We start from the raw sequence: 21,881 nt of genomic DNA on the forward strand, positions 1-21,881 counted from the left end.
AAACTTCCTGGCAGATTAAAACTGTGTGCCCGACCGAGACTCGAACCCGGGACCTTTGCCTTTCGCGGGCAAGTGCTCTACCATCTGAGCTACCGAAGCACGACTCACGCCCGGTCTCACAGCTTTACTTCTGCCAGTATCTCGTCTCCTACCTTCCAAACTTTACAGAAGCTCTTCTGCGAACCTTGCAGAACTAGCACTCCTGAAAGAAAGGATATTGCGGAGACATGGCTTAGCCACAGCCTGGGGGATGTTTCCAGAATGAGATTTTCACTCTGCAGCGGAGTGTGCGCACACTCCGCTGCAGAGTGAAAATCTCATTCTGGAAACATCCCCCAGGCTGTGGCTAAGCCATGTCTCCGCAATATCCTTTCTTTCAGGAGTGCTAGTTCTGCAAGGTTCGCAGAAGAGCTTCTGTAAAGTTTGGAAGGTAGGAGACGAGATACTCGCAGAAGTAAAGCTGTGAGACCGGGCGTGAGTCGTGCTTCGGTAGCTCAGATGGTAGAGCACTTGCCCGCGAAAGGCAAAGGTCCCGAGTTCGAGTCTCGGTCGGGCACACAGTTTTAATCTGCCAGGAAGTTTCATATCAGCGCACACTCCGCTGCAGAGTGAAAATCTCATTCTGGAGAGTCCTCATTGCTTTCTAGGGTTATGAGACGCACACGAGAGGCACACTCATAATCCGTTCTTAAAATCGGCGGGCTTGATACGTGTGACATCTGTCTCTGTTCCCTGTGCACTTTTTACCCCTACATTTATATGGCACACACACCACCGCTTGTTTGATTTTGTTGCAGTCTTTTCTGATATGGCCTTCTTCCCCATAATGACCATAAATTACTACCTGTTTATCACAATGTTCTACCAAATGACCAAGATCTTGGCCCTGAACTCATCGCATCACTACTACCGAACGAAACCCAAGCTATAATTTTTGTGGCTTCATGAGAACTGTTCTAACCTCAGGGCTCACTTCAATAACTTGAGGGATCACTTGCCTTCCCACTGGTCCTGTCCTGAATGGCACTGTAAAGCCACTTTACAGTCCAAGCAGTATGCTTACATGAAAAGAAGGCTCCCTCACCTAATATACGCCAAAAGAAATCAAACTTTGCTGTACATGTTGTGTGTTCCGAATCAAACAGAGCTTCTAGTGTGAAACAGAAGTGTGGCAGTTCGCATTTCAAGAAATCAATAGTCTCTTCTTCGGTGCAACGCCACTCTAACAAACTCTTTGTGGACCTTGTGGCAGCTGCCCAAACTATTCACTTGCAATTAGCTACGGGTGCCTCAGTTTCTTTACTCAAGCGCAATACTTATGATCTTGGCAAGCCGTAGCTGCAGAAATTACACACTACGATTACAGCTTGTAACGGACGAGACATTCTAGCGTTAGGTTCTTACAGCCTTCCTGCCGTTTCCCAGAGTTTACAAAAGACTATGACATTTCAGGTTTTGCGTTCACATAACAGTGCATGTATATTTGGCCTTGATTTGTTTGATTCGTTTGGGCTACGTGTGGTAGACAATGTGTTGCCAGTTACTCCCTTTGATTCGAAGGACAGTGTTGCTCAGTTGTGTGCTGAATTCAAAGTCTTGTTTGCTGGTGGTTCAGGCCAAACTTCTAATTTTGTTGCGTATGAGGCCATGAAAGATAATACACAGCCTCATTTCTTCAAGGCTGTACCGTACTACACCTGCTCCGTGAACGGATTATTTAGGAACTTTCTTAGTGGCAGAATAGTGGCAGCCATCACAGCCAGTCAGAGGGCATCTCCGTTAGCCAAGAAGCCTTCAGGAAAACTGGGTATTTGTGCAGACTTCAAAGCAACAGTTAATACACAAACAGTGGCTGATTCACTTTCTTTCCTTGATCTCATGGACTTATCGACCGTTTGGGATTTGGCCGTTACTCCCATAAGATTAATTTTCGCGATGTCTACCTCCAGATACCTTCAGATGAACAGTCACAGCAAGTGTTTGTCGTTAATATGTACATGCGTCTCTTCAAATTTCTTCGTTTGCCTTCCGGTAGGACATCCGCACCAGCAATTTTCCTGCGCTATTTCGAACAATTAACTGCCTCTGTATCTTCATGTAAAAATTATTTATATGATACAGTGGTATCAGGTCACATAGCAGACGAGCACCTTAGTAATTTGCCCACCCTATTCCAAGTGTTATCAGAGCCAAACCTTAAATGCAGCAGAGACAAGTGTATTCCTCCAAACTGAGATTGGGTACATGGGACAAGAAATTAATTCTCTGGGTGTTCATCCAACACAGTCACACTCGCAGGCCATTCTTGACCTCAACTTCCAAGGAATGTTACTGAATTGCGGTCAGTGGTAGGGAAGCTGATGTATTACATCCGCTTAATTCCGAATACAGTTCAGATTGAGGCACTGTTGCACAGCCTTCTCTACAAGAATGTATCTTTTGGTGGTACCAGGAATGTGACACTGCTTTTCGACGACTCAGAGACACTTTGTTCAGTGATTGCTGCCTAGTTCATTTTGATCCTTCCAAACCTGTAGTTATGGTCGTACAGACCTCTTCGTATGATATTGGCTCCGTACTCTCGCGCAGAATTTGGTTCTGCTGACAGACCAATAGTTTTCATTCACAGACCAACGGCGAAGAGGAACACTTCTTTTACACCTTCAAACAGCAAATGGATACAACACGTGCGGGATCAAGTTTTGCTGCTCTTCTTGTTGTCCTTCCACACCCTGTCTCACAATGGTGGAGCTGCTTCATGGATGGCGCCATTGCACCTAGGTCCAGTTGCTGCACCCACCATGGCGGCCAGCACCTAGTCCGCCCACTCAGGCAATGACCCAAGCTAATGACCCAATTTTTTTAGGTGTTACAACGGTCGATTGCGCTGGGAACACGACATCGTCGTAAAGTTGCTTGGAAATTGGTGCTCAACATTACATTGGTGTTGAACATTACATTGGTGTTGAACATTACATTGGTGTTGAACATTACATTGAGCAGTCGACGATGCATGTCCATGTTGCACCTCTGCTTTCAGCTGGTCATGGCTGCCACAAGTTGTCAATAGTACAGCAGTTCTTGAGCAACAAGTTGAGTAAAATATATTTATTTCAAGTGCACTTGCATCAAATAATCTTTTGCTTGTTTGTCCAGATTCGTACAGTGACAGATTCTTTGGCCACCTCCTACACATCTATCATTCACAATGAGTACATAACATTGGACTCCTCTTGACATAATGGTTGCAGAATCATATCGTAACACCTACACTGTATTGGCCATGGTAATGTGCTGTATTTTTGTTGCTCCCATATTTTTGTCCACCCTCTGCAGGTGTATATTTTGGCCTATTATACTGGTTTTTGTTTCTTTGCATTAGCAATTGATCATTCAAATGTATCACGCATGCAGATCGCTCACACAACTTTTTTTGGGATTAGCGATTGATGTTCTAAGCACATTTTCGTATGGTTCTGGGCGTTAGAGGTCACACACTCCCCTTGTCAGATGAAGAGTCTTGCTCAGAATAGAGTAGTGTGGAGATTTGAATCAAACAACTTTCGGGCTGAAGACTACAGAAACTACGTTTAATGAAGGGATGAACTAGAGAGTAGGCAGAGTGACGAGCACCTCCCTTACCCGGACTTTTTGGAGCGCTGCGGCGCACGGCGCACACGGTCGGTCCTGGGTTCCAGCCCCATGTCCTCGAGGTGGTCCAGTTCTCGCAGCCGGGCATACGAGTAGTCGAGGGGCGGCGCCTGCCGCATCAACCACACCTGCAGCTCGCTCCTCTCCGACGACTGCTGGCCACCCGCTGAGCCCTCCTGCTCTGGTGCGGCGCTCGCCTTCCGCACTATCCCACTGCCAAACACCAACTGATATCTTAGCACGCTCTTTATGCGTTACATCCGCACAGGTGCGGGTCCAGGCAGAGAGTCATGGAGGACTCCAGTGAAAAATTTACATAATTTTGTCCACTGTCGTCAGTGTTGTCACCATAACTGCAACCTATTACACTGCCTGTCAGAAAGAGTGAATCACCCAGATCACATGTTCATGCAGACCGAATGTTACTGCAGCTTTGTACACATCATCGGTGGGTTAGAAAGTGATAAGGCCTGATGTGAGTGCATATACCCTACCAGGCCTGGTAGGGTATATGTCCTGTCAAGGACACGGAGATGCACCATACCCATGTTGGATGGCGTTGTCAAGATCTGACAAAATTTGAAGGGGGCCTCATTGTGGGTTTCCATTTGGGCAGGTGGACAATTATTCATGTGCATACACATCTACTGGGTGATCAAAAAGTCAGTAAAAATTTGAAAACTTAATAAACCACGGAATAATGTAGATACAGAGGTAAAAATTGACACACATGCTTGGAATGACATGGGGTTTTATTAGAACAAAAAAAAAACAAAGTTCACAAAATGTCCTAAAGATGGCGCTGGACAGCAAAACGTCAGTGACTGCGCATGACAATCGCGTATAAAAGGAGCTGTAATGAGAGAGAATCAGATGCGGCAGCAGTCGCAGCATGTTGACGTTACCTGAAAAGGCCCTTTTAGTGAAGCTGTATTATCAGAATGGGGAATGTGCTAGTTCAGCGTTACGATCCTATCGCCATAGGAAGGGGAACGGGTAAAGGTCCGTTGACAAATGCAGCTGTGGCGAGAATGATTTCGAAGTTCGAAGCCACGGGTTGTTTAGACGATAGACCCCGTAGTGGCCGACCGAGCACAAGGCGTATTGCTGCTGGGACAGTTCAGGAAGAAATGGAGACTGTAGCGGGTTCGTCTATGCACGGGAAGTCAGCGCTCGTGCAATCGCATTCCATACACTACTGTTTGGTTGGCACTGAGGCGTACCCTCCGATGCTATCCGTACGAAGTCCATCGGCATCATGAACTGTTACCTGGCGACTTAGTGAAGCGGAGGGCATTTGCGGTGTGGGCGTTTCAAAAGATGGTGGAAGATGACGTTTGGTTGAGTAACATGTTGTGGACCGACGAAGCTCATTTCACGCTCCGAGGGTCTGTCAATGCCCACAACTGCAGAATTTGGGCTACCGAAAATCCTAGAACTGTCGTGGAAACTCCATTGCACGACGAGAAAGTCACGGTATGGGTTGGATTTACCACATCTACCGTTATCGGGCCTTTTTTCTTCGAGGAAATGCGTGATTCTGGTTTTGTAACTGCTACCGTGACGGGTGAGAGGTAAGCTGATATGTTACAGAATCGCATCACCCCCAGCGTGGCTGATAAACACCTGCTGGAACGTACGATGTTTATGCAGGATGGCGCTCCACCCCATATTGCTAGACGCGTGAAAGATCTCTTGCGCGCGTCGTTTGGTGATGATCGTGTGCTCAACCGCCACTTTCGTCATGCTTGGCCTTCCAGGTCCCTAGACCTCAGTCCGTGCGATTATTGGCTTTGGGGTTACCTGAAGTCGCAAGTGCCGGCCGAAGTGGCCGTGCGGTTAAAGGCGCTGCAGTCTGGAACCGCAAGGCCGCTACGGTCGCGGGTTCGAATCCTGCCTCGGGCATGGATGTTTGTGATGTCCTTAGGTTAGTTAGGTTTAACTAGTTCTAAGTTCTAGGGGACTAATGACCTCAGCAGTTGAGTCCCATAGTGCTCAGAGCCATTTGAACCATTTGAAGTCGCAAGTGTATCGTGATCGACCGGCATCTCTAGGGTTGCTGAAAGACAACATCCGACGCCAATGCCTCACCATAACTCCGGACATGCTTTACAGTGCTGTTCACAACATTATTCCTCGACTACAGCTATTGTTGACGAATGATGGTGGACATATTGAACATTTCCTGTAAAGAACATCATCTTTGCTTTGTCTTACTTTGTTATGCTAATTATTGCTATTCTGATCAGATGAAGCGCCATCTGTCGGACATTTTTTGAACTTTTGTATTTTTTTGGTTCTAATAAAACCCCATGTCATTTCAAGCAGGTGTGTCAATTTGTGCCTCTCTATCTACATTATTCCGAGATTTATTCAGTTTTCAAATTTATACTGACTTTTTGATCACCCGGTATACTCCGCAAGTCACCTTGTGTGTGGCAGAGGGTATTTTGTATACCAGTGTAACTTCCTTCTTCTCCTGTTTCATTCACGAATGGTTCACAGAGAGAACGATTGCTGATAAGCCTTTGTGTGGGTCGAATATCTCTATCTTCAAAGTCTTTTTCCGAGGTACATGTATGAGGAAACATTATACTGGCTGACTCTTCTAGGAACATAAGGCTCTGAACTTTAACAGCAGACCATAATGTGGTGCAGAATGCCTCTCTTGCAGCTTCTGACACTGCAGTTTGGCTGAACATCTTTATGACTCTCTTGTGTGCTTACTAAATGAACCTGTAACTAAAGTGGTGATCTTCTTTGGATCTCCTTTATTTCCTCTCTCTATCCTACTTGATATGGGTCTCAGCTGACAAGCAGTGTTCAAATTGTGAAAAATTGAGGTCTGTGCGCCACGCAGATGTGATAGAGGCCTGATGTTGGAACATTAAGGTTCTGGTATCACCACCACAAGGGGAATTTACATACTGTCCCACAAGCACATCATAGACCCTTCACATCTCCCTTGCCATCTGAAAACAAGTAATGGACTCCCTGCTACATTCTGTCTGATCTGCATCATTAGTCAGAGACTAGCAGCAGACAGACAATGGAATTACCATGCCATTATCACCACATCACAAACGTATGCATTTTGATTGGAGCTGTGACTGTGAAGCATGACTGCTGATGATTGGTATCGTATTGCATTCAGCGATGTTCACAGTTCTGTACTAACCTGTATGACCATTGTTGGTGAGAATAGCAGAGACCTTGGGAGAGGTTTCATTTTTCCAATGTTTTGGAGAGGCACAGTGGTGTTACTCCTGGTGACATGGTGTGGGGAAACATCAGTTATGACTTCAGCTCGCAGTTATTCATGACTGAGGGAACTCTTCGGTCCAACAGTACTCCACGAAAACCCTGCATCATTATGCATTACCCCACATGCGACAGTATCTTGGTGCCATTTTCCAACAGCACATTGTTTGTCCACACACGACATGTATCTCTGTCAACAGTCCGAGTGATGCTGAGGGATTCCTGTGATCAGCTGTCTGTCTGTCCCAATAGAACATGTTTGGGAGTAGCTTGGACTTCAACTCTGTCCAAGTACCAGGACCGAGGATACCAAGGACCAGTCACAACAGTTGTGGACAAACTTGCTTCAAGGGAGGATACAACAGCTTTTTGACACTCCTCCCAGCCGAATCAGAGCATGCTTCCTGGCCAGAGTGTGTGCAACGTCATACTGATAACTGCTTATACTGCCAAAGTCTTTATAAATGTGACTCGATTTTGTAATCAGTGTGGTATTAAATATTCTCTCAGCCTGTGAAGTCCCGTTCATTTCCTCATACTCTTCTGGGTGCTTCAGTTTTTTTGTCAGGCAGTGTAATTTCGTAAAAATGAAAACAACTCGTTTTCAGGCACTAACTGTGATTTTTTTTTTTTTTTTGCTACACGATAAATATCGAGCCCTGAGGACTCATCTTCGTGTACTTCATCAGTTTACATGATTTTCTGCAAACACCTTTCCAATAGTCCTACTGAGAGTATATAGATATATTACAGGGTGGAGAAACCATTTTTACCGAACTAGGACAAAAAAGGGAATTAAAGATTGTTGCTCACAGTGATCACATAGTTTTCAGGTACAGCATATGTAAATACACACATCAAAAAACGTTTTGCATCACCCCGGTTCCCAGAACTCCTGAAGACAGACGTTGTCTGTGGATTTGTATCACAGACACAGAACCTCCGACTGTTCAGAGGTGTCACTAAATCCTCCCAAAGATGTAAACAATGCATAAGCAGTGCCTATTAGACGGAGGGGGTCCGACAGCTGATCAGTTCCAGTCATTCCAACAGGAAGAGGGTACACGGCTCGTGTTGTCTGTAGTTCAGCCATGTCTAGACGGTCAATAACGCGGTTCGATCGCGTCCACATTGTTACTTTGTGCCAGGAAGGGCTCTCAACAAGGGAAGTGTCCAGGCGTCTCGGAGTGAACGAAAGCCATATTGTTCGGATATGGAGGAGATACAGAGAGGCAGGAACTGTCGATGACATGCCTCGCTCAGGCCGCCCAAGGGCTACTACTGCAGTGGATGACCGCTACCTACGGGTTATGGCTAGGAAGAACCCTGACAGCAACCCCACCATGTTGAATAATGCTTTTCGTGCAGCCACAGGACGTCGTGTTACGACTCAAACTGTGCGCAATACGCTGCATGATGCGCAACTTCACTTTCGACGTCCATGGCGAGGTCCATCTTTGCAAACACAGCACCATGCAGCGCGGTATAGATGGGCCCAACAACATGCCGAATGGACCGCTCCGGACTGGCATCACGTTGTCTTCAGCGATGAGTGTCGCATATGCCTTCAACAAGGCAATCATCGGAGACATGTTTGGAGGTAACCCGGTCAGGTTGAACGCCTTAGACACATTGTCCAGCGAGTGTAGCAAGGAGGAGGTTCCCTGCTGTTTTGGGGTGGCATTATGTGGGGCCGACGTACGCAGCTACTAGTCATTGAAGGCGCCGTAACGGCTGTACGATACGCGAATGCCATCCTCCGACCGATGGTGCAACCATATCGGCTGCATATTGGCAAGGCGTTCGTCTTCATGGACGACAATTCGCGCCTCTATCGTGCACATATTGTGAATGAATTCCTTCAAGATAACGACATCGCTCGACTGGAGTGGCCAGCATGATCTCAGACATGAACCCTAACGAACATGCCTGGGATAGATTGAACAGGGCTGTTTGTGGACTACGTGACCCACCAACCGCTCTGAGGTTTCTACGCCGAATCACCGTTGAGGAATGGGACAGTCTGGACCAACAGTACCATGATGAACTTGTGGATAGTATGCCACGACGAATACAGGCACACATCGACGTGCTACTCGGTATTAGAGGTACTGGTGTGTACAGCAATCTGGACCACCGCCTCCGAAGGTCTCGCTGTATGGTGGTACAACATGCAATGTGTGGTTTTCATGAGCAATAAAAAGAGCGGAAATGATGTTTATGTTGATCTGTATTCCAATTTTCTTTACAGGTTCCGGAACTCTCGGAACGGAGGTGATGCAAAACGATTTTTGATGTGTTTATATTTGCATGGATACCTACATTTTTAGTTCCACAGTACATTTGCGCAAAATTTAAATACGTAAAAGACTATCTAAATGGAAAGATGTTACATTTTTATATATACACAGATGTTGTTATTTCCAAGATGGTATAGATATGTTACATTTTGATCTATACATGGATGTTATTGCATAAACGAAGTTTTTCTGCAGATATCAGATGTTGTAGCGTATCTAAACCGGGACACGTGAAAGACTGTAATTTTTTAACTGTTTGTCTTTCTCTTTTTCATAATTTATAGTAAGATTAACCTAACAAGATTATACAATATGTGGTACAGAACAATGTTATCTTAGTAATTTCAGTTTTTTAAATGTTGATTTGTTAACTGTTTTCATCATTAATAACTTCTCTTGTTTCGGACGCCTCCATGGTTGGATATTTGAAGGATATGCTCCGTCTTTTGTGTGAAAGAAAACAGTGTAAACTTATATAAAAATGTTTTCAATACAGTGTGTATTACAGGTGTGGAGCGGGGTTTTATTTAGTAGGAGGAAAAACATATGTCTATTAAGATTCCTACTGTAAAAATTTTATTTCACGAAGACGATGGACTTATCGACGTGACATGGTCAAAAGAAATTTGTTTATGTAGTAAGAGGACGGCCACAGAAGTAGATACCGGAGCTGCTACCATTAAGATGAAACGAGGTAAAGCGATAACTTCTGTGGACATTACTCTACAACACATTACTGAGATTTAGTACTGTTACAGATGAATGTAACAACAGCAGCGGTTCGGTCTGCTGCCCTCCCCGCATATCTTCAAAGACTTAACATTATTTATACAAACAAAAAAACTGAATCACATCGCCCCCCTTTCAATGTGACTATGATGAAATACGATTACAGCAATTAAATTCTGGCTTCTTTACGAAAAAACCAACTTTTGAAACTGCTGAAAAAACTGTGGCTATTTAGCTCAGTTTATTCTTTTAACATATATTCATAACATTTTTCTTTGAAAACATTTTAAACGAACAAACTGCATTTAAGAAACAGTTGCACAAGTTTAGTTTTCTTCCTAAAGAGGCCCGAATTGAGCAGTTTTAACCATTTTTCAATCTGATGTCTACAGAAAAAATTTCTTATACCAAAACAACAGTGTGTAGACAAAAATGTAACACCTATATCATCTTGAGAGTAACAAAATCTGTGTATATATAAAAACTTAACGTCTTTCTATTTAGATACTCTGGGAATTGTTTAAAATTTTGTGCAAATATACCGTGGAACTAAAAATGTATGTATGCATGCAAACATATTTACATGTACTACACTTACAATCTACGTAACCATTGTTGGTAACAGAAAGTAATTTCCTTTTTTGTCCTAGTTTTGTAAAAATTGGAGTTTCACGGCCCTGTAATATACTCTCAGCAGGACAAGTAGTAACGTATTTTAAATAAATATTAACTAAATGGACATCTTCAGATGGGCCCCCTAGGCTAGAAATGCATCATGAATTGAAATAAAAATCACGATTAGTTCAAATGGTTCAAATGGCTCTGAGCACTATGGGACTTAACTTCTGAGGTCATCAGTCCCCTAGAACTTAGAACTACTTAAACCTAACTAGCCTAAGGACATCACACACACCCATGACCGAGGAAGGATTCGAACCTGCGACTGTAGCGGTCACGCGGTTCCAGACTGTAGCGCCTAGAACCGCTCGGCCACCCCGGCCGGCATCACGATTAGTAACTGAAGGCGGTTTGGTTTATTTTTGTATAAAAATAATTTAGTTCTTCAATTTCCAAAATTTTCTAGCAACGTATGGAGAATAATGTGAGTTGAAAACTAAAGGTCTTGAGGTCTAAATCTAAATATGTACATGCGTATTCTGTAAACCATTGTGAAGTGCATGACAGAGGGTTCTTAGCATTGTACCACATGTTACGCTGTGGTCACAGTGGCACCGACATTGATGGATTCTGCTAAAGACTGACATCGGCCGAAGATTACCGATGTTTATCAATCAGCACGCTCTTATGTGCGTGGACACAATGCAGCCGATCTCACAGCCGGAAATACAAACTTCGGACAACAATCGGTGAAATTCAAATAAATTTATTTTCTTTCGTCGAATAGGCCGACGTATTCATACACGAAATATGGACTGTGAGAAATTAATAAGTTTAGTCCAAGAAAGAAGGAATTTGTGGCATCCTGAGCATGAAAAGTATCTTAATCTGGATATAGCTCGGAATGTATGGACTGAAGTCGAAACTTTATTGGAGATTACAAGTAGGCAAATTCGTAATGAATGTTTTAGTCGTAAATTATACCCTTGAAAAAATATTTTGTTCAAGAGAGAAGCGTAACGCAGCCTTAAGGTTTCTTTCCATTCCAATCGTGTAAGAAACATGGACCTTAGGAACCCGTCAGAAACAGCCACCTTTAGTGACGGTAGAGGTAAGCAGACCCACAGGATTCATCTCCTCGACAAAAGGTCAGTTGGTGTGCATTTTCTGACGCTTACAGCGCCACCCACAATTCCAAATTTAATTACTTTTTTCCTTTCATGGCGTTTTCCCCTCCGTCAATAATATGCTGTTCAAATGTGACGTCATTCTGGATGATGATGATGATTTATAGTGGAGGGCGCTAAACAGCAAGGTCATCAGCGCCCTTGCATTAATGTTATACCAAAGAAGATTTTCACAATTTATGGAATAAGATCAATAAACTGGAAAACTACGTATGATCCCACCACAGGAAACGTAAAGCAACTCCAAGAAGGTGAGGTTCAGAAAAGCCCGTAATAAAGCCCCAGCGAGACACAGTGGGATAACTAAATAAAATTAGGGATAAAATACCTGTAAAGACGCTGTTACAAAGTGACAAATAACCGTGGCCGGATGACGACTTAGAAATAATACGTAACCCAGCCACTCTGTGACACATTAAGATCTCACACCCGGGATTTTGCGAAGAATTCCGGGCACCACGCAAAATCTTAAGACACGAACAACGCTCGTCTCGTTATCAGTTAAAATAGAGGGAAAATCCTGTGGGAGACCCAGTTCAACCCTCAGGCCGTCATATAAAACACACTCAGTTAAGATATGTCGTATTGGCAGCTGTGTCCCGCATCTCTGACATACTGGCGGCTCCCCCAGACGTATGAGGAAGCCATGCGCCAGTAGACAATGTCCCACTGTGAGCCGAGTAAGGGCTACTTCTTCACACCGTCGCAAGCGGAAGGAGGTAATCCAAGGTCGCACTGAAGTCTTAGTGGAACGCAGTTTATTATTCCTCACTTCCAGCCACTGAGACTCCCACCAATATATGGCCTTCCTGGTCACATATGAAGTGACAGCTCCCAGAGGGACTGAACAGCGAGCAGGAGGAGGAAGGGAGCAAGCGTCCTTAGCGGCAGCATCAACGCTCAGGACAGCAAACAGCTCCGCGTAATAAACTGAAAACTGCTCTGGGCGTCCTATACTGAGGACAACGTCGGGGAACACGACAGCACAGCCGAATAAATCTCCCTGCTTAGAACCATCCGTGTACACAGTAATAAAATCTGGGTGGCTTGTAAAATCTTAAATTTAAGTTTAAAAACATAGTCTGGGGTACAATGCTTCTTGTAAGCAATCAGTTCTTCAAATGGCTCTGAGCACTATGGGACTTTACATCTGTCATCAGTCCCCTAGAACTTAGAACTACTTAAACCTAACTTACCTAAGGATATCACACACATCCATGTCCGAGAGGAATTCGAACCTGAGAACGTAGCGGTCGCGCGGTTCCAGACTGAAGCGCCTAGAACCGCTCGGTCACATCGGCCGGCTCAATCAGTTCTAAAAGCAATTTGGGCCTTGGTAGTAGGCAAGGGGATTCCCTACTCCAACCCTGACTTTGGACCTTAATACCACCAACCTGTAATAATTCAAGGCTCTCCCTCGCACGGATCCCAAATGGCTGTGTTGCTTGTGGCCGATGATAGAATGTCCGTTCCAGTGGCGGTTGAACAACGCAACTGGAAGCAGGCGATGTAGGAACGGACAATGCCCTATATGATTGGCGTACCACGAGAAGAAGACGTCGAATAGACAGCGGAGGCTCACCAGCCGCTGCACACAAACTAACAACAGAGCTCGTGCGATAGGCGCCTGTCGACAGCCTAATACCCTCGTGGTGAACTGAATCCAGCATTTTAAGGTATGAAGGCCTTGCTGATCCATAAATCTGCCATCCGTATTCAAGCTGGGGTCGCACAAAGGCTTTATAAATTTGGAGTAGACGTGTCCCGTCAGCTACCAAAGACCTATGACTGAAACATTTCAGGCTGTTAAAGGCTTTGAGACACATGAGTTTCAGTTCTTTAAGGTGTGGCAACCATGTTAACTTCTCATCAAAGATAAAACCCAGATAATTCACCTTTTCCTTAAAAGTGAGAATGGTGTCCCCCAGTTTTGAAGTGGGCATATTAAACAGACGGCAGGAAAGATTAAAATCAACAGAAACTGTCTTTTCTAATAAGAATTAAAAACCTGTGATGCAAGTCCATTCCTCCAACAGCCTGATCGTCAGCTGCAATTGCCGAGTCGCCGTGGCAAGGCTGGAGGATGCGCAGAAGATGGAGAAGTCGTCCACAAACAAGGAACATAGTACTGGACGTCGCACTGTGGTTGTAATACTGTTGACTGCAACGGCAAAAGCCGTGACACTTAAAACACTCCCTTGATGGACACCATTCTCCTGCTTAAAACCGTCAGACAGGGCATTCCCAACCCTGTATCTAAAATATCTGTCCGAGAGAGCCGTCCAGAGTGGTCGAGCGGTTCTAGGCCCTACAGTTTGGAACCGCGCGACCGCTACGGTCGCAGGTTCGAATCCTGACTCGGGCATGGATGTATGTGATGTCCTTAGGTTAGTTAGGTTTAAGTAGTTCTAAGTTCTAGGGGACTGATGACCTCACAAATTAAGTCCCGTAGTGCTCAGAGCCATTTTTTTTGTCCGAGAGAAAGGACAATATGAAGGTCAGTAGGCGCCACGGAATCCCCAGTGATGGAGCTATGACAAAATATTATGCCTCCAGGTAGTGTCGCAGGCCTTTTCCAAATCGAAGAAAACATTGATAAGGTGATGCTTACGAAGGAAAGCTTGTTGAATTGCAGCTTCCAGCAGGGTCAGGTTATCGAGAGTGGAGCGATACCTCCTGAACCCACACTGGGAGTGACTGATTAGGGTCCTGGTTTCAAGAATACACACAGGGCGCCGATTGATCCTAGGCTCCATAGTCTTTCCTATGCAGCTTGTCAGGCTAATACTACAACAACAACCAGGGTCTGTCTGATCCTTTCCTTGTTTTAAAATTGAGATAAAAATAGATTCTTTCCAAGAGTTGGGAAAGTCGCCAGTTATCCAGATTTTATTGAAGAGCTGGAGGAGGACTTCCTTCAACTGTTGGTCCAACTGTTGCAACATGCTGTTGGTTATCAGGTCGTTTCCAGGGGTCGTATCACAAGCAACTGACAATGCAGAATCCAGCTCCCACAGAGAGAGAGGCTGGTTGTATTCTTCCTTGTTGGTGGAATGGAAATCAAGATCAACCTTCTCCTGAGCCTCCCGATATCGATGGAAGGTGGGATCCTGGCTGGAATCAGCCGTAATGGATTTATATGATTCAGCCATTGTCTGAGCTACGTCCATCCTCGATGTTACAAGAGACCCCTGTATTCATGCAGCTGCTATTGGCAGTTAAGAGTTGTGCCTTGAGATCCTCCTGATGGCTTCACCAAAATTTACTTGCGGATGTGGACTCATTGATGGAGTTCAGGAACTCTTGCCAGGACCTCTGCTTACTCTCCCGAATTATTCTCCTCGCCTTTGCACGCGCCATTCGAAGTTTGCAAGATTCGCATCTGTAGGGCATCAATTGAATCTGCGCATAGCTGCCCTCCTGTGCCTGATTGCAAAACGATACTCATTGTTCCACCAAGGGACTGGTCGCCTCCTAGGCACTTCCACAGGCTTTGGGATGGATGCATCAGCGGCATGGTGAATCACAACTGTAATGTGATCCACCCAGTCCTGGATGCCGTCACATTGTTTGAAAACAGCTAACTGCCTGTAAAGCATCCAGTTAGCCTTCTTGAATAACCATCTCGCTGGCTTTCTTCCAGGATCTGCTCCATCAGGCAGACGGATCCAAATAGGGAAATGATCACTACCATCAAGGTCATCGTCCACTGCCCACTGAGCAGTGCCCACAAGAGCTGGCGAGCAGAAGGAGAGGTCTATGGCTGTAGACGAACCTGTAGCGGTGCTAAAATGTGTGGCTTGACCATGTTCAGCAGAATAAGATCTGTTGTGTGTAGCATATCCTCAAGTACCTGACCCTTGGGGCATGTGGTGTTAGAACCCCATAGTGCATTGTGTACATTGAAGTCCCCCAAAAGGAGAAAGGGTTAGGGTAGTGCATCAAGAAGATGAATGAGAACCTCACTTTTTCAAGAGGCTCATGAGGTGGTAAGTCACAGACCACACTGTGTTGTCAACATAGGCTACTATCCGAACAGCAACCACTTGGAGTGTTGTTGTTAAGGGAATAGGTGAGGAGTGAAAAGTATCGTTTACGAACACTGCAACCTCACCTTTTCCAATCTCACCAGTAAGGTCATCGTTTCTATAAAGGTGATAGCCTCCATGTAGAGAAGTGTCAGTCTCTTTAAAATGAGTCTCTTAAAGGCAGAGGCAAAAGGGTTATATCCTGTACAAGGAGTCTCAGTTCCTCCAGATGAGTCCGGTATCCATTTATATTCCATTCGAGTATGGGAGCCATTTCATCAATGTGGTCTTCATTTACCCCTGTCTTTGCACTGGGGTGATGCTCTTGCAGAGCGAGGTGGGATGTTAGGGCTGACTGAGTCTGGTGATGAGATATCAAAATCCATGATGCTGTCATCATCAGCTAGACAGTCCAGAATGACATCTGATGGCGCCTGGGTCAGCTTGTGACCCGAATATTGAGATTCTTTCTGTGCTCCCTTTCCCAGCGAGGATTAGGGGGAGAGGGGGCGATGAGAGCCTTTCTTTGAAGAAACTTGGCGTTGAGAGGCACTCTGCTTTTGGGATGACTTCAGGCTGTGCGCTGTGGAAGCTTTACTGGTCTCTTCCGTCATAGCTGTCTGGATCTCTATGTCTTTCACTTTACTTTGGCACATACAGGTGCAAGTTCAGGTGCTAGAGGTGGATAATGGAACACTGAAAAGTCTTGTAAGTCGAGGTGTCGACCCCAGTCACAGGTTTCTGCACCTACGAAGCACGAAGCATAAGAAGTGGCAAAGACAGGGGGTTTCATCGCCTGATAGTCCTTTTTGGCTTCTGCATAGGGGGTCCGCTTGGTCCCTTTGATTTCCTGAATTTTGCGTTCCTCTGCAAAAACAGGGCAGGCTCGGCTCCAGACTGGGTGGCTCCCAGAGCAGTTAATGCAGACTGCTGGAGATGGACAGCCTCTCCACACTTCCCACAAGTCGCTTCGCCTCTGCAACTCAGCATTGTATGGCCAAAACACTGGCATTTGAAGCATCGCATAGGGTTAGGTACACAGGGCTGAACCCTAAGTTGGAGGAAACTGGCCATGATGTGTTCAGGTAGCATTGGAAATTGGAGGCCACAGTAAAAGTGGCAGTCTTGTCAGTGTCTCCATTGTTCTTGCATGTCCTTTGTTCCACATTGTTGATCCACTGTGGTGCCCATTCTTGTTTGAGTTCAGCAACATCTATATCCATAATATCACGGCACGTTACCACACCTTTGCTGGAGTTAAGGGATTATGCAACTCAACAATGATGTTGTAATCACCCAATTGCTGTGACTTCTTAAGGAGTTGCACCTGCTTAGCCCGATTAGTCTCAACAAGTAAGGAACCATTTCGCAACCACTTAATAGACTTTAGGGTACCAGCCAGCCCTTCTAAGCCTTTATGGATATAGAAGGGGAGACACTTTCCTCCTTCCCCTTGATAACTACAAAGACATTGCGATTCATGACTCCTTGAACCCCATTACTGACAACAAGTTGATTATCAGGAGGACTAACCTCCCTCATTCTTTTTGGTGAGTGGGTGTTAGAACTCCCAGGCAGTACACCTTTCCCGCTGGGAGGAGAAGAAGAAGATTTCGAGGGTTCCATCTCGGTCCCATGAGCAGCTAGGGAAGTAAGGGTCCACTCAAAAAAAGAAAATATGTGTGAAATCTTATGGGACTTAACTGCTAAGGTCATTAGTCCCTAAGCTTACACACTACTTAACGCAAATTATCCTAAGGACAAACACACACACCCATGCCCAAGGGAGGACTCGAACTTCCGCCGGGACTAGCCACACAGTCCATGATTGCAGCGCCCCTGACCGCTCGGCTAATCCCGCGCGGCGGGTCCACTGAGACAGAGCCCTGCATGCCTGAGGTGCGGCACGTTCTCCAGAGGTTGCCTGCTAACGACTGTTCCATCTCAACAGCCATGCATCTCATCAGCGCGCAGTACACTTTGAGATTGAGGTTTTTTAATAGAGTTTTATTCCATACTCGCGATCTGGATGGTCAAGCCAAGATCCCCATTCCGAGGTGACACACACCGTTCCACCGCCGCGCAGCACAGTGGTCACTGAAGCATGGCGGCGCTTACCAGTCCCCAGCTCAGGAATCCCGGCGTCGCCAAGCTCGTACTCAGCAAACAAATCCTGAGCCCCTAAGGGCGTCATTCTGGAGGAGTGTTTCTCTTCCTATAGCGCTTTGAAATTGGAACTTTAGTTATGGACAGCCTGCATATGTGAGAGACCATCGAAACTTTTATATATTCAACTGGAAAGAGATCACACGGAAGATATAACCATTACAGATATCCATAGCTTTCGTAAACACATTTACAAAGCTAGGTGAAAAATTCTACCGAAATTTTCTAAAAGTATTCAGGAGGTTCATGTTTTTCTGAACTCATTGTGAAAACTACAGACGTGGCGGATTTGTTGTCACATAATGAAGCTCAAGAACGACGTTATACTTTGCGAAGCTGAAAACCAGAAAACACTTAAGTCAGTACCGAGCAGGTGGCGCTGTGGTTATCACACTGGACTCGAATTTGGGAGGATGACGGTTCAACCCCGCGTCTGGTCCTCCTGGTTTATGTGTTCCTTGACTTCCCTAAATCGCTTCAGGCAAATGCTGGGATGGTTCCTTTGAAAAGGGCACGGCCGACTTCCTTCCCTAATCCGATGGGACCGATGACCTCGCTGTTTGGCCCCCTCCCCCAAATCAACCAACCAACCAACTTAGACAGTGTGACACAATATTTATATGTTGACAGAACTTTAAAGTATTGTACACAGTTTTTTGTCACCTATTTACAGTCTATGGGCTTGTTAATGGACATTATATTCCAACAAGCTTTTCTTTCTTGAACGATAAGAAAACTTCACGTTATCACCATGTCTCTTCAACAATTGTTGATAAATGTGATAACCTTTGTCTGAAATTATCTCTGTCAACGGAGTTTTCAGACTTCGAAGGAAGCGTAACGAAAGCTGGAAGCGATTTTTGGACTAAGGTTGTAAATTTCATGTAACACAGAGCTCTCGTGGCAAAGCATACATACGTTGGGACTTGCACATGACTACTATTTCTTAAATTGAAATCGGGAAGTTTCTGTCTTATACAGGGTGCACATTAATAAAACCGACAAACTGCAGGTACTGATTCCTGAATGCAAATGGAGGAAGAAAGATCCTATGAACACGTGTCCGGAAATGCATCGTTGCCACAGCAGATGGCGCTGACAAATGACAGTTCCTTTGCCCACGTACCGTGAGTTCCTTGTAAGTTGCAGGCATTTTGATTGATGCAGCGTACTATAAGCTGTAGAATGGTCCGGTATCCATGTCGGGAACAAGCCGAAATCGTGTTTGTGTACGGCCAAGCAGATGGAAATGGTCGAGAGGCAGCACGACTATATCAAAACAAGTGCTCTGACAGACACCAACCACATCAAACAACATTACGAGTTCTTTTTGGGCGTTTCTTTGATCACGCAGACTTTCAGAGCGAAAAACGTGTAGGGAGGCGGCGGACTGAGGGTACAACAGATTTGGAAATTTGTGGTAAGTTCTATGGTACCAAACTGCTGAGGTCATCAGACCCTACACTTAGACACTACTTAGTCTGACTGAACCTAACTTACGCTAAGGACAACACACACGCCTATGCCCGAAGGAGGACTCGAGCCTCCGACGAGGGAGCCGCGCGAACCGTGCAAGGCGCCTGAGACCGCACAGCCATCCCGCGCGGCGCAGATTTGGAGGACCGTATTCTACAGGATACTGAGACGAACCCTAGTTCAAGTTCCAGACAAGTGGCCCCCCAACATGGTGTAAGCCGAAGTACGATTATGTGTATCCTGCATGACAACCGCTACTATCCCTATCACCTGCAACACACAACACACAACACATCGCCATCTACCATAGCAACGATTCATATCTGGACACATGTTCATAGGACCTTTTTTCCTCAATTTACAGTAAGGAATCCGTCTCTACAGTTTGTCGGTTTTATTAATGTCCACCGCGTATATTTGGTTTGCCAATGCTAATATGTTTGGTGACTGATTGGGTGAAGACTTCGTTTCAGTGATGCCCGTGTGTGAAAAACTACAAACTTTCTGCGACTACACGGTACATATTTATATAGGCAAATACACGATATTTCCTCCATCCAAGTGGGCAGATCTAAGTTGCAGTAGGCAGCAACTACCAATACTTGCGAAAGTTTCCACATCAAGCACGATAATCAGTTCTACTCCTGCACTCTTGATTTCTTGAAGTACAGATGCAAATTCAACTCGACTTCAAAATTGCAGTCAAATCCTCAACAAACGAAAAGAATGAAAGATCTTATCAGGATTTAAAATTCGTGAAGCAAGAGGTGCAGACTTCAAAGATGGAAAAATCACAAGTAGGTAATATGTGAAATTAGTTTCCTATAAAGTAAAACCTGAGAAAGTTCCCCTCCATGTGGTACAGCCTGGGTAATGGTAAACGAACTGGTGCTAAAATAATTAATTCATATTTAAGCAATAGCAGTATGTTAGGGGCATTTTTTCATATTACTTACGACGGAAAAACGTTTTACAGCTTCGACCAGAAGTATGTCTGTTACTAAATGCATTGAACGGGAGGACTGTGTTCCTTCCTGACCACGAGAAGCTTAGGTCCGGGAACCGACAGTATACAGAGGACGACGGTTCAATCCCGCGTCCAGCTATCCTGATTTAGGTTTTCCGTGATTTCCCTAAATCGCTCCAGGCAACCGCCGGGATGGTTCCTTTGAAAGGGCACGGCCGACTTCCTTTCCCGTCGTTCCCTAATCCGATGAGACCGATGACCTCGCTGTTTGGTCTCTTCCCCCAAACAACCCAACCCCAACTCAAGTATACAGAGAATGGTCACAGGTTGCTTGAACCCTGGGGAGTGTCACAGAGATGTTGAAAGAACTGAACTGGCAGACGCTTGTAGACATACGTAAACTATCCCGAGAAAGCCCAGTTACAAAGTTTCAAGAAGTGGCTTTAAATCGTGGCACTACCAAAAAACCCCTACACATCGCTCCCTTAGGGATCGTGAGGACAACATCGGATTAATTACAGTATGCATAGAGGCATTTAAACATTCCTTCCGTGCACCATACGTGGGAAACGTACAAGAAGCATTAAAATCCACAGCGCCTGACAGATAGTCTACCCTCTGACCTGTGACACCATGTGGCCACTGTGAGCCTTTCAGTTCAAAATTCAAAACGTCAAATAAACAAATGCGTTTTATTTTTAAAATAAGATGTATTTTCGTATGAAATATTTTTATTATAGTTGCAAACAACTCTAAAAACTTGTCATAATCGCTTATTATGGGATTATGACGGCTGTACCCTTAAATGTAGGCGAGTAAAACCAATGTAATAGCAAAGTAGAGCTTTTACTGTAATATGACGTCGTTTTATATTTCTCTGTATAATCGGTGGTTAAGGACTGCACTCACAGATCCTGTTTATTTTACAACAATGTCACGGAATGTGATTAATTTTTAACAAACTGTTGTCATTACAAGGCGTAGTATAAGAAATACGCATGTGATCTCATGACATTGCTTTTAAAGTATCATTTGGTAATAACCTTTACAGGAAACTTCCTACCTCTTCGTTAACACCTAGGCCATAGTGCTAGTATATTTGTCTGGAGCGGTAACAAACACTCTGCTGTGGTAACTGTTTAGTTATTTTTGTTGTTGTTGTTGTTGTGGTCTTCAGTCCTGAGACTGGTTTGATGCAGCTCTCCATGCTAGTCTATCCTGTGCAAGTTTCTTCATCTCCCAGTACCTACCGCAACCTACATCCTTCTGAATCTGCTTAGTGTATTCATCTCTTGGTCTCCCTCTACGATTTTTACCCTCCACGCTGCCCTCCAATCCTAAATTGGTGATCCCTTCATGCATCAGAATATGTCCTACCAACCGATCCCTTCTTCTAGTCAAGTTGTGCCACAAACTCCTCTTCTCCCCAATTCTATTCAATACCTCCTCATTAGTTATGTGATCTACCCATCTAATCTTCAGCATTCTTCTGTAGCAC

General features: G+C 44.9%; 1 protein-coding gene across 1 annotated transcript in view; it reads right to left on the reverse strand.

Annotated features, from left to right (window-relative positions):
* The window catches only part of LOC124593904, a 92,103-nt gene that overhangs the window by 18,316 nt on the left and 51,906 nt on the right, over positions 1–21,881 (reverse strand). The window contains exon 4 of the mRNA XM_047132255.1: positions 3,643–3,864. Within this exon, the coding sequence (XP_046988211.1) occupies positions 3,643–3,864 (222 nt within the window). The remainder of the gene's footprint in view (positions 1–3,642; positions 3,865–21,881) is intronic.

Source organism: Schistocerca americana, chromosome 2, assembly GCF_021461395.2.
Source record: "Schistocerca americana isolate TAMUIC-IGC-003095 chromosome 2, iqSchAmer2.1, whole genome shotgun sequence".
In the NCBI taxonomy this organism is placed as follows: domain Eukaryota; kingdom Metazoa; phylum Arthropoda; class Insecta; order Orthoptera; family Acrididae; genus Schistocerca; species Schistocerca americana.